Here is a 12,256-nt window from a genome sequence, read left to right on the forward strand (position 1 = left end):
GCAGAGATGAAAAGAGTTAGATTAGACTGTACAGATCACTTGTCATCAACACTGAATCTGTTTACTATCATAATGGCATGGTCTACCAGTTGCTACAGTGGAAAACACCCATGTTAAAGCTACAGAAAGCTAACAGCTGAGGTCATCACACACCTGATATGGCTTCTCCTTGCAGGGGATCTGTGTGTGTCAAACACTGTGTTCTTGCTTTGTTTTCTGTTCACTGGCACTACAAGTGGACACATGTGATTAGGAATAATGAAACTGATAATGTAGTTCTCCAAAATACATTTACAGTGGCAAATAATTTATGAGTACCAATGGGTGGTGCCTCATAACGCTGCACAGTTTTACGCTGCCTGAGGTTGTAAGGTCTATCATTCTCCTCTCCTACTTCCTCTGCTTCATCTCCTTCATCATCTTCATCATCTTCCCTTTCATCGTCATCTCCTTCCTCGTGGGATTCTGCAAAAATCAGTGACAATCCAGTAAAAAGAGAGAAACATAAAGCAAGCTCTGAATGAAAATGTGGGCTTTTTACCCATGACCGTAAGAATACTCTGCAACACAGATTACATGTCTGAAAGTAAAAGTTTCAAACTGATACTTAAATTAGGAATTTGTAAATATGCAGAAACTGGCCAATGTTAAGGCTAGTTATGCAGTAAATCCAAAACATCTATTCTGGGTATGAAACTTCAGCAACATGGATTTTTATAGGCAATGGCTTGTTTACATAGTGAACAGAGTGCACAGTTTGCTATTTCTGGGTATAAGGTAGCACTACTTCTGAAGTCGTTGGTGCAGTATGCCAATGCCCAGTCAAGGACCAGAGCAGAAATTTCATATCACACATATTGCATGTGCTCAAGACAGATAAAGCAGTCAAACAACAATTGCAATCCTACAATTGCAGGAGTTTTTCCCCACTCAAAATGTACAAGCACAATGAAATGGTTTGATAATGGACAAACATTTAAAATGAATGCTCCTACTAAAATCAAGATACATGCATGTTTCATGGATGAGGCTTGTTATTTTTATGAAGTTACAGTCAATGTGAAACACTAGCATAAGTTTGAGCTCGGTTACGTTCAGCTGGCTTAATGCACAGGGACGATAACATTTATGGCGTTTATGAAATAAAGGTCAAAGGCTAGCATACCATCAGTTTCTTCTTCCTCCCTTCCCTCTTCTTCTGGAGCTTCAGATTTGCTGATGACTTTATGGTGTGTCTGCATTGCAAATGTATTCCTCCTCATCGATTTCCGCCTTTTCACACGTGAATACATGTCCATGTTTTCCTATCAGCCAAGGCAGACAAATGAAACGCAAATAGAAACAGACTGGATTGAAACATTACAAAAGAAACAATTCTCTACAGAACCATCAAGTCACCAAACCACCACATTTAACCTGGTGGAAACCTTGCAATATAAGATGGATACTTCTGTTAAAGAACTAAACTAGGAACCTTACATGGTACCAGCACTCACCAGTTCTGTGTCTGTCCACATCCGGAGCCGCTCCACTTCCCGATTTTGTCGTATGTTGCTGATGTTGTCCATCTCCTGAAGCACCGCCTCTGCCGTGCTGACAGGGGAAAAGATGGTCAAGAGGCAGTCATGATGGTCAATCACAAGCACCCAAACAACTCAAACACAATAGACTAATTTAAACAAAATGTACAAGCAAAAAAATACAAACTAACATCATAAAATTTATTGTGCTCACTAGTTTTACAACTGTATCTTTCTCGGCAAAGAGATATCTGGTAGTAATGCACAAGCTTCGCCAATTACTGTCCAAAAAGCTCAGGCATCAATTCCAACTCTAGTAGATCTCCAATAGAGACTAGCCATCTGTCTTTTTAAACGAGCACTATACTAACTCAACCATACAAACAGACTGGATCTGTAATTATATCACCATTATGGGGTTTTATTTTTTTTTACCTTGTCCAAACTTATTCAGTGTTTTTACATGAGTCACTGAATATCAAATACTGAGAAAACAAATGATTATTTTAGCCACGATCATGAAGGCCTAATGTTAGTTGTTACACATTTTCATGCTGATCTGAAACCAGCTCTTCACTCCTCAAACAGAATTATTAGCCTGATGAATTATACTTAAGCTTTTTTTGAAGCCACCGAACGAACAAATAAAAACGTAAAATGACAAAATTCAAAAAATACAAAATAAAATTATACTAAGTGGGAAAAAATGCATTGCAAACAGCTCTACACATTTGTACACATACACAATTAGGATGCAAACTATTAGTTAACTAGCTCAAACTAATGTTACCTGTTGACCAGTTGGTCAAACAGCAGGCTCTGGTTGAGGTGCTGAAAGCGGCTCTTCCTAGAGCGACAGCTCCTCTTCAGCTCAACATGGCCATTCAAGCGAGCATCATCCCCATCTGTGCTGTCATCTACCCGCAGGGTTCTTCGGCCTACAAGCATTTGACAAAACTGCATTCATTGTGCACCACACATGCAAAACATTAATGAGAAACAATAAAAAGCACAGAGTCAATTAGTCATCTGTAGGAATTCATCTGCTTCACTAAACTACATACAGGGCACAAAAACAGGGTAAAAGATATAAGAAAATCTCGTCTTACCGTGCCCATTTTGCAAAGCACCGGTGGATAACCTGAAACACATCAACAAACCATATTCATGCAATTTAAACTGTGAAATACTACAATAATTTAATAATCAGCTGTCTGTGTTTGGGGTGAACAAATTTGTGTACAAGTTGCTGATATTCCACTATCATTGTAGGTATTAGTGCTTCAATTATTTTTAACAATCTGAAACTGTTATCTGATACATAAACAGGTTTCTTTCAATCAGTTAACTGTTGTTACTGTAAGTTTCCACTCATTTATGTTTTAGTGAATTAGGAGATAAAAAAAAGGTGCTGTGTTGTGTTATATGTTAAATGACACCCCTCCTTACTTCACCATATCAATGATAATGTTTTTCGATAATATCAATCGTATGACCCTTTAAAACTTCAGTAATGTATATCATCCACAATACAAGTCCCTGTGCCCAAGCTGCTACCTTAGAAATTAATTGAATGGTTATTGAAATAATGGTTATTAAATCCAGTAACCATTACAGTTGCTCCTCCAGATATGACTTTTACATTAGAATAAGCCTGGGCACTCCGATGAAATTAAACCCATAGATACTATATGAGCTTCTGAGGTATTAATTCAGATAATAAAACATGTTCCAGAGGTCAATAGTATAAAGACAGTATGATTGGTTAACAAATTAAATAGATCCACAATAGTCTCAAGCTTGTAAAACCAAAAGCCTCCTGGTGGTCCAGCGGCAGGATCCCATGCTCTCGAGTTCGATTCCTGGGGAGGGAGCTAACCCAGCCACTACAGAGTTAACTCTCAGTGCCGGTCCCAAGCCCGGATAAAATGGAAGGGTTGTGTCAGGAAGGGCATCAGACGTAAAACCTGTGCCATATCAAAACATTAGGACCAAATGATCCATTGTGGCGACCCTGAACAGGGAGCAGCCAAAACAACAACAACAATAGTCCCAAGCTTGTAAAACCAATAATCCCAGCCTATTTTATATACCTCATGGTTTATAGGCTCACCTGGTACAGTGTTTGGATGTGCTCCATGTCACTCTCTGAGCTTTACTCTGGGGACTTGGGGAAGTGTCACTGGAGCTAGGCGTCGTGTGTCTGCGTTTTCGCTTAGGTGGAGGGGACAAGCGAGGGCTACCAGGGCTGATATTACTGATGGAGTCCTTCTGAAATGCATAAATATGACAAATAACAAAAATGCATTTTCTGTAGTGAAACTCTTACTTAATAAACAGAAATTCAATTAGTAAAGAGCTATAGTCATAAAGGAGTCAATAAAGCAACGCAAAAATTGACAGACATGCCAATCAGTAGCCAGATCAAGAACTCTATCGATCATGTGAGCTTCCATGGCTCACTACTCTTCTTTTCATTTAACACAGCAGCTTTTAAAGACATCAGTACCATCATAACTTAAGTCACAATTTTCCCCCTGTAGGATCACTTGAATACCTCATGTTATTCACAGACAGAACATAAAGAAAGTTAACAAATTAGCACGATTAAATGCTGCAGCCTCATCTAAGTGAACTTCAGCCCGGAAAATCCAGAAATGATTTGTAGCATGAACAATTAGAAAAGAAAAGAAGATGATGGTGGGGGGGGGACAGGTTCAAGAAACACTGGGGTGTTTTTGATGCATATGAAGATGCTTAGCAGACTTAACATAATTCAGGAAATTCACCTGATCCATCCTCTGAAGAAAACTACAAGGCAAAATCCTCATATGGCCACTGCTTAAAAAAAACCCAGCTGATAAATTGTTCATTTTCACAATAAATGTTTTGTTTGTTTCTTTTACATGTTTTTGTGTAGCACGGACAGCTTGGCCTGCGCATGCGCTGTTGTGTGCTCTATTTTGCATCGCAACAATGCAATGTGTCAGGATGGGGAATTTTGAGCAGATTGACCAAATTAAACTTTAAAAAAAAAAAAAAAAAAGCACAAAAACAAGGATTAAAAAAAGAGCTAACTCATGCAGAGAGAGAGAGAGAGAGAGAGAGAGAGAGAGAGAGAGAGAGGTGTGGAAATGTTTGTAGAAAAACACCGACTGCTACAATACATATATACAAATATAAATATATATAAGGCATAGGGATGTTGCTGTGATATTCTACACTGTGGAAGCCACTGAAACCTCATAGTACTCAAGGAAAAACCCAACAAAACACACAACATAGCCCTTCATGCACAAAGTTCACAACACAACAGGACTAAACACCGCTCAACTTGTCGAAGTTCACTTCCTAAATAAAGGACAGTGCCCGCTTTAAGCCAGCAGGGGTCTGGCTCCACTGTGCTCCCCTTCCACCGTTTCTTGTGTGAAAATGTTCTTCTAAATAGTTCAGAATAGCAGCGAGGACAAACCAGGAGAACCGTGTTGTGTTTATGTGTACGCTGTCAGGTGCCTCAGTCCGTGACAAAAGCTCAAGTTGCTAACTAGCGCGGCTAGCTAACGTTAGTTCCTCTCAGGCACAACAGCAACACAAAGGGAGAACTTGGGGGCACTGAGTGCAATAAACTAGTAAAGCTAGTAAGCTACTCTATTCTTGTTTTTTTTCCTAACTGGGGGGAAAAAAATTGTCCGGCAACAATAATACATGTCGCGTCGCTCACAAATCTAGAATGTTTTAAAACAAACTGTGTCACTCGTGAACAAAAGAGGTAAGCTAGCTGGCTATCAATGAGGGACATCAATCTTCAGGCCAAACTGGGTAGCTTAGCTTAGCATAGTATAGCATAGCATAGCATAGCATAGCTCGCTATAAGCAAACTGGCTTAACCAGCCGGGCAGTGAGGAAAAGCGAGCCGGCTCTTACATGGTTGTGTTCTTCCAAGTTTGGGTTGTTCCTAAGAGACGACCTCGTCCGCCCGGAGATGACAGGACTGCATGGCTGGACCTGCGTGCCTTTTCTTGTGTTCACCATCTTTTTTTCTTTACCGTATTGTTTCCTCTCGGTTCTGTCAGTTCCCTCTGTATTGACTATCTCTCAGCTAGAGTGCCGAGGCGCCATTTCTCTCGCTCACTCTCTCCCTCTGCTGTTGGCCAGGGAACACCGCCAGCACGCCACTTCCGCCTCCACCAGTCCTCCAACTAAATTAACTCCCACACTCACACATTTCTGTTTCAGTAAGAAATCAGATCACTAATTGTCTTTTCTTGCCTTTTTTCAAAACGATTTTTTTTGCCATCTTATTTTATACAACTGAGGGTTAAAGGCCTTGCTCAGGGGCCCAGCTTGGTGGACCTGGGTTTCAAGCTTCCAATCAGTAGTCCAACACCTTACCCACTAAGCTACCATCATTAAAGGAAATCATTAAAGATTGTATGGAGGACCCTAAAGCACAGGGTTACCCTTTTAGAAACCTAGTGCCAACGTACCTTTGAATAAAGTACAAAAGATTAATACAAGTAATAGATAAAGAGAATATTTATTATTTAGAGTCTTAGTATATGGTAGTTTAGCACATTTGACTCACACCTTTGGGGTTGGGGTTTATTTCCATCTCAGCCCCGTGTTTTCACGTTCTCCTCATGCTCCAGGAGTTTTCTTCAGGTACCCTGGAGTCCTGCCCTTAGTCCAAGAATAATCTTTATCTGTACGTTGTGTGTGAGTGTGCCCACAATTAGTTGACACCATGTCCAGGTTGTCCCCTGCCTTGTGCCCCAAGTCCCCTGGGATCCCTGCGACTGTGTGTAGGATAAGTGGAATAGAAAATGGATGTCTGGATAACTATGTGTGTATAATTAATAGTGTCAGAAGCTGATTCCAGTTTGCTGCAAACCTATATTATTTAATATATATATTTGTGTGTGTGTGTATGAAGTGATTCCATTTTTATACATTGCTTAAATCAGAGGTCTTCAATTAAAACTCATCGTAGACCAACTGCTTTAGAGCCAAGCACATGGTTTGGTTTAGAATTTTTTGTGAGTAAAGCCACTGAAAGATTTCGCTTTGTTCATACATTTATCTCCAGTAACCACTTTATCCTGGTCAGGGTAACGGATCCAGACGGACACTGGGAACTAGGCTGGAATACACACCGGATGAGATGTCAGTCCATCTCAGTGCATTATGCACTCACATTCACTCACTCATTGACAGCTGAGTGCTTTCAGCAGTCTGGGGGAAAACCCACATGTATGTGTGATGATCAGGTGTTTACATTTCTTCATGTAGTGTAACAGGAAGTGATAAACATTTATAATATCTGCATTTTGCAAATAACATTGGTTATTATTAATATAACCATGGTAAGAGCCCCCAGTAGTATCACTAAGGACCAGTGGTTTAGACTGTGTCCCATCTCTATCAAGCATGTAAAAAAAATGAACACAAATGAATACTTACAGAAATAAAAGAACAGATAAATAAAGGTAATGTATAGTATAGTGTCCTGTATAGTGCCTCAGTCCATTACAGAGCAGTTTGTTGAAATATTTGCCCATCAATTAATTTATTTCTATTGTTATTTTAATATTCTTAGACTACGAATGCTTTACCCTAGTTTTTCTTAAAATCTGTCTATTTTTTGTTCACAATCCACTGATATCCGTACACGACGGATCTATTAAACCCCCGCGTAGTGCTGTCGTTTATAAGCGTTACGTCAGACCGAGGCAGTGCGCGCGGTATTACGTCACATGAATGGCTGCTGCATCTTCTAGTGTGTGTGTGTGTGTGTGTGTGTGTGTGTGTGTGTGTGTGTGTGTGTGTGTGTGTGTGTGTTGAAAGAAGCTTGCAACCCCGGGCTCTCTCCGTGTGATCGTCTGGAATGGCAAACTGGTAATAATACACAAACGCTTTTTCGGAATATTTTTGTGCGGATTTGTGAGTGATCGCTCCATTACTCGATGTTTGTAAACGATCGGTGTCTGAATTACGCATAATGGTGTTCCCGTGGGCTTCACGAGCTCTCTCTCTCTCTCTCTCTCTCTCACGCGCTCTTTACGTAATTTTGTCGCACTGTCTTTGGACATTAAGTAACATGACATGTTTTGCGTTTATATTCGGGTGTGTTGAACATTGTGGCTTCTGTTTATTTGAACCGCGTGCACGGAGCAGGCACGGTCATCTAATATTTATTAATAACAAAAGTCATATAGTGAACAGTGTCTATGCTTTTAGGTCGTTTTGCTTTGATTGTTATGCGATTTTCAAATGGCAGAGACTAACTGGTTAACTGGTTAGGGGAGGGGGTGGAGTGTAGGAGTGTCGGGGTAGAGGGGTGTATACTGGCCAGTCATGAACCTCTGCACAGTAACCTGATAGGTGCAGAGATATTTAGTTGTCAAAACAAGGCCTGACACCATGCCTAATTGCAGGCTGTGACACTCACTATGGCTCATAATTTTAAGTTCCTGCTAAGTTGTTAGGACATGCAACATTCAGCTTTACAGTGTAATATGTTGCTTTATGTTGTGTTATTTTTTCTCGTTGTATTCTAAGATGCAAGAGAGAAGACGTTATGAAAGACACTGATTCAAGAGAAGGTGTCAAAGATGGCCCATGGTGAGCCTTATTATGCTTGATTTCCATAGATTTAAATGCCGTCCAAATGTTTAATTGTAGATCTAAGATGTTCTTTATTATTGTACCCTCATTACCATTATTATGTAATGAGCTCTCAGGTGTGACGGTGCTCAAAATGATCACGATGATGAAGAAGAGACCCCCATAAGGTCGAGTTTCTCTGTGGAGGACCTTCTAGATGAGGTGGAGAAGATCAGCAGTGTACCCACATGTGGCAAGAAGGTAGAGTGATGACTGCGTCTCAGACTAAGTTGTCAACACAAAGCCACATTCTACAGTGTCTGCATTTTCAGGCTGCTTTGCTCAGCTGCCTTTGTTAATGCAGGTGGAGATTGTGGTTAGACTGTGGAAAGATGGATTTACTGTGAATGATGAGGATTTGCGCAGCTACACCTCAGAGGAGAATCAGGAGTTCCTTGAAGCTCTTAAACGAGGGTAAGGTATTGTCGCTACTGTGTGTGATGATTATAAATGTATCCTAGAACACTGCAAAGACTGCATAGGCATGGTGAAGTTTCTTCCTCTGTTTTCTCAGTAAGAACATTTGTTTGCAGGGAGTTACCATTGGAATTGGAGGGAAGAGCAGATGAGGAGGAGCTGGAGGTCAGTGTTGAGGACATGAAGGATGAAATGTATGTCCCAAAGAAGAAGACCTTCCTGCCTTTTAGTGGTAGAGGCTACAGACTAGGCAGGTAAGGGAAAGCCCTTCAACTAGTCTAATGAGTGTGGGAATAGGAATGTGACTTGTCACATTGATCTGATGGCAATAGTGAAATCTTCTATTGAGTGGTAGCTTAGTGGTTAAGTGGCCACTGCTAGTCCATTGAGCAAGGCTCTTAACCCTGAATTGCTCAGTTGTATAAAATGAGATAAATGTACTGAAAACACATGAATTATAAAGTAAGTTTCGTGAAAATAATTATATAAGCCAATTTTTTACTCCAGCACCAGAAACTCAGTTAATCTACACTGAGATGTTTCACAGTCCCACCAGTTACAACAAATTGCTCACGTAGGATGAGATGCTGATGAGTTGGCTTGCTCTTGGTTATTGTATTGTGAGTCCAACAATGGGCCACATTTATCAATTTATGTACTAAAGTGATGTGGAATCTGCCAGATTACAGGGTTCAGTAGCATCCTATTCATGTGCACAGCAAAGCTAAGTGTAGAGCACATTCATGGCATAGAGCTTTTGCATTTTGTGACTTTGACAAAACTCCATAAAAGGTAAAGCTCACGGTACGTTAAAGTGCATTTTGAGAACAAAGAAGAAAAAGAAAAGAAATTTAAGGGTTAGATTTGTAAGTTATTAAGGGGTGGGACACCCCTCCAATTCATTGAATTCAGGTGTTGTTTTTCAGGGGTTGGCCTTGGCCCCTTAGTTCCAGTGATATGCTTCAGCATACCAAGACATTTTGGACAATTTCATGCTCCTAACTTTGTGGGAACAGTTTGAGGATGACCCCTCCCTGTTCCAACATGACTGCACACCAGTGCACAAAGCAAGGTCCATAAAGACATGGATGAGTGAGTTTGGTGTGGAGGAATTTCACAGAGTCCTGACCTCAACCTGAGAGAACACCTTTGGGATGCATTAGAGCAGAAACTGTGAGCCAGGCCTTCATATTCAACATCAGTGCCTGACCGTACAAATGCACTTCTAGAGGAATGGTCAAAAATTCCCATAAACACACTCCTAAACCTTGTGGAAAGCCTTCCTAGAAGAGGGTGGGCCAACTCCATATTACATTCACGTGCATGTAAAGGCAGACGTCCAAAACCTTTGGCAATATAGTGTATATGCCAATAAAATATTATTATTAAACAGCGCAACAGCAATTAAAAAGCACAAAATCTAAAGAGAAATTACAGAATCCACTACTCGATGACTACACTGTATCAAGGATTTTAAGAACACCAAGGACATTGCACTGGGAAACTGCCATGTTTAATTATAAGTGTCTTGGTGAGTGTCAGCATGGAGTCTCTCAGGTTCTCCACCTCTCATGCTTTTTTGGCTTTTTCTCCAACATATGCACTCTCCATGTTAGAAAATCAGGAGGACATATTCAAAGATTCTGATTCTATGTTGCTGATGATGGTGTACACTTGGGGTATACAGCATGTTGCCTATTGAGACATATTAGATTGGTCACTTATTTTTGGCTTAAAAGTGTTAACAGCATTAAAATAATAAGTCATAGGCACAGAACTGACTTATTTGTATTAATTTCTGGATATGTTGACTCATTTTTGTTACATATTTTTCAGAACGAACAGGATTTTCACTCATGCCGAGTATGTTAAGGAATCAAATACAAACAGATTAAATTCTATTAGTTCGAATCCAGCTTGACAAATGAGATCTGTTGTTACCAAAATTTGGTCTTTCTTCCCGTGTCCTGGAGAAATATTCTTTCTGCTCAGATCATTTAAAGAATGTTAATGTTTTTACATTAAATTTAAACAAAAGAGTTTAAACAGTAGTACATTTTGCACATATCAACATTATTAGTGCAGGAGGAATCCACTAGATGGCTTCCTCATTCTGCTCTCCTGATCTTATCATAAAATGGTACAGCATGTTTCAGACCTGATGATCATAGTCCAATATACTGAACTTGGAAAATAATTTTCTCTTGGTAATTATGAATTCTGTACATTTATCTCTCGGCTAGCGTGGCACCTAGAGTTGTGGTCAGGTCTCGTTCAATCCATGAAGACTGCTCTGGCCCTCCAGTCCCTCCAGTGGAGCTGGATGAAGCATTGCCCATCACTTGTCTCCAGATATGGCTAGCAGATGGCCGGCGGCTAGTGCAGAGGTTTAACCTTTCTCATCGGTGAGTGCAACTAGCACAGAGTGTGTTGCTAATCACATGCTGTAGGAATTCCACACCAATCCGCTCTTCTGTCATAGAAATAAACATGTTTATGTAATATTAGCATCACCCTCAAATGGAGCATTATCTCTCTTGCAAATTTAACCAGCTTACGGATTTTGTGGTGGTTGATTTTAATCTTCGTTATGATGGTGGGCTAAGCGCACTTTTAAATAATATATCTGTATTTTTGCAGAATCAGCGATGTTCAGGGCTTTGTAGAGAAAGCCCAGACAACAAGCTCAGCGTTCATCTTGACCACATCTCTACCTTTTCGGGAGCTGACGCAAGGGAATCTGAGCCTGGAGGAGGCTGACCTGACCAATGCTGTTATCGTCCAGCGGCCTCTCAGCACACAAGCACCCTTTGGTCACTCTTGATCGAAGTCACCTTAACCGGTTACCTTAAAGTATATAGAGAACAGTTTTATGAACATTTTCTAGAACACAAAAGCTTGCAGTATTTAATCCTTACAAAGCTGCTTCAAAATCTATACAACTGCAGACCTCTTTGCATTAATCCAGCGAATTCCACCGTGAAGAATAGAAGAAGAAATCTCCTCACTGTCACCTTGCGATCTTCAACCAGAGTGCAATAATCATGTATAGGTAGTCTAATAGTCATGTGTAAATGCTGCACATAGTATAAACACAATAAATATGGAATTTAAGTAGGTAAAGTTCGAAATAAATGACAGTCATTCTTCGTTCTTCCCTTTTGTTGGATGCCTTGATCACCTCTGATGCAATGCAGTACACACATGCCACGTCTTCGATATCAATATTCAATAAGTATGTGACTGAGACTGTGCTGTGATTGATTAAAAATAAGTACTTAATGCACTTCTCTGTGTGTATCACAGATTTGACTGAGGCTCGTCGTACTACAACGATAGTATTATTTTTGTGTGGTAAAATATTTGCTGGTTTGCTGTTATATGAAATATAAGAATTTATTTGCAAGTGGATGACATGTACATGCACTTTAAACTGAGTGAAAAGTTCTTTTGTACTGGAGCTTTGCTTGCAATAAACCCATTAAACAACTGAGCCCTACCTGTTTCCTATAGTGCACTATTCCTTTAATTTTCCCAGAAAAAACATGTCTGTTGATTACGAATGAGCTGGAATGTCTTTGTCCATTTAACATGAGCTACAGGTCAGTATTTTAAAGATTCCTTGAAGGTGGTAAATATTGCCTACGCTATTGACA

General features: G+C 40.1%; 2 protein-coding genes across 6 annotated transcripts in view; one reads left to right on the forward strand and one right to left on the reverse strand.

The window, feature by feature from the left end:
• The window catches only part of atad2b (ATPase family AAA domain containing 2B), a 62,572-nt gene extending 56,916 nt beyond the window's left edge, over nt 1-5,656 (reverse strand). For 2 of the 4 annotated variants that reach the window (XM_058378619.1, XM_058378617.1), the window contains exons 1-8: nt 5,445-5,656; nt 3,634-3,791; nt 2,630-2,661; nt 2,311-2,458; nt 1,497-1,593; nt 1,166-1,304; nt 319-465; nt 154-229 (exon numbers count right to left, since the gene is read on the reverse strand). In XM_058378619.1, coding sequence (XP_058234602.1) covers nt 154-229; nt 319-465; nt 1,166-1,304; nt 1,497-1,593; nt 2,311-2,458; nt 2,630-2,661; nt 3,634-3,791; nt 5,445-5,552 — 905 coding nt within the window. In that variant the 5' untranslated portion in view covers nt 5,553-5,656. Of the gene's footprint in view, nt 1-153; nt 230-318; nt 466-1,165; nt 1,305-1,496; nt 1,594-2,310; nt 2,459-2,629; nt 3,488-3,633; nt 3,792-5,444 lie in introns of those variants that run through there. The other 2 variants (XM_058378618.1, XM_058378621.1) reach the window with 2 other exon arrangements.
• Nucleotides 5,657-7,282: 1,626 nt separating this feature from the next.
• ubxn2a (UBX domain protein 2A) lies at nt 7,283-12,093 on the forward strand. Of its 2 annotated transcripts, none has more exons than XM_058378624.1 (7): nt 7,283-7,415; nt 8,079-8,141; nt 8,261-8,384; nt 8,488-8,597; nt 8,717-8,854; nt 10,844-11,005; nt 11,241-12,093. In XM_058378624.1, the coding sequence occupies exons 2-7, from the start codon at nt 8,098-8,100 to the stop codon at nt 11,422-11,424; spliced, it is 762 nt and encodes a 253-aa protein (XP_058234607.1). In that variant the 5' UTR covers nt 7,283-7,415; nt 8,079-8,097; the 3' UTR covers nt 11,425-12,093. The 2 variants fall into 2 exon arrangements, with proteins under 2 accessions (XP_058234607.1, XP_058234608.1); XM_058378625.1 differs by having other exon boundaries at nt 7,324-7,415; nt 8,254-8,384.
• Nucleotides 12,094-12,256: the final 163 nt, after the last annotated feature.

Source organism: Hemibagrus wyckioides, linkage group LG25, assembly GCF_019097595.1.
Source record: "Hemibagrus wyckioides isolate EC202008001 linkage group LG25, SWU_Hwy_1.0, whole genome shotgun sequence".
Classification (NCBI taxonomy): Eukaryota; Metazoa; Chordata; class Actinopteri; order Siluriformes; family Bagridae; genus Hemibagrus; species Hemibagrus wyckioides.

Bases quoted from the DNA above. Each gene is read 5' to 3' on its own strand.
- ubxn2a (XM_058378624.1), top strand. From the start codon at position 8,098: ATGAAAGACACTGATTCAAGAGAAGGTGTCAAAGATGGCCCATG. The intron at 8,385-8,487 runs GTAGAGTGATGA...TTGTTAATGCAG, and splicing joins TACCCACATGTGGCAAGAAG to GTGGAGATTGTGGTTAGACT. The intron at 8,598-8,716 runs GTAAGGTATTGT...ATTTGTTTGCAG, and splicing joins CTTGAAGCTCTTAAACGAGG to GGAGTTACCATTGGAATTGG.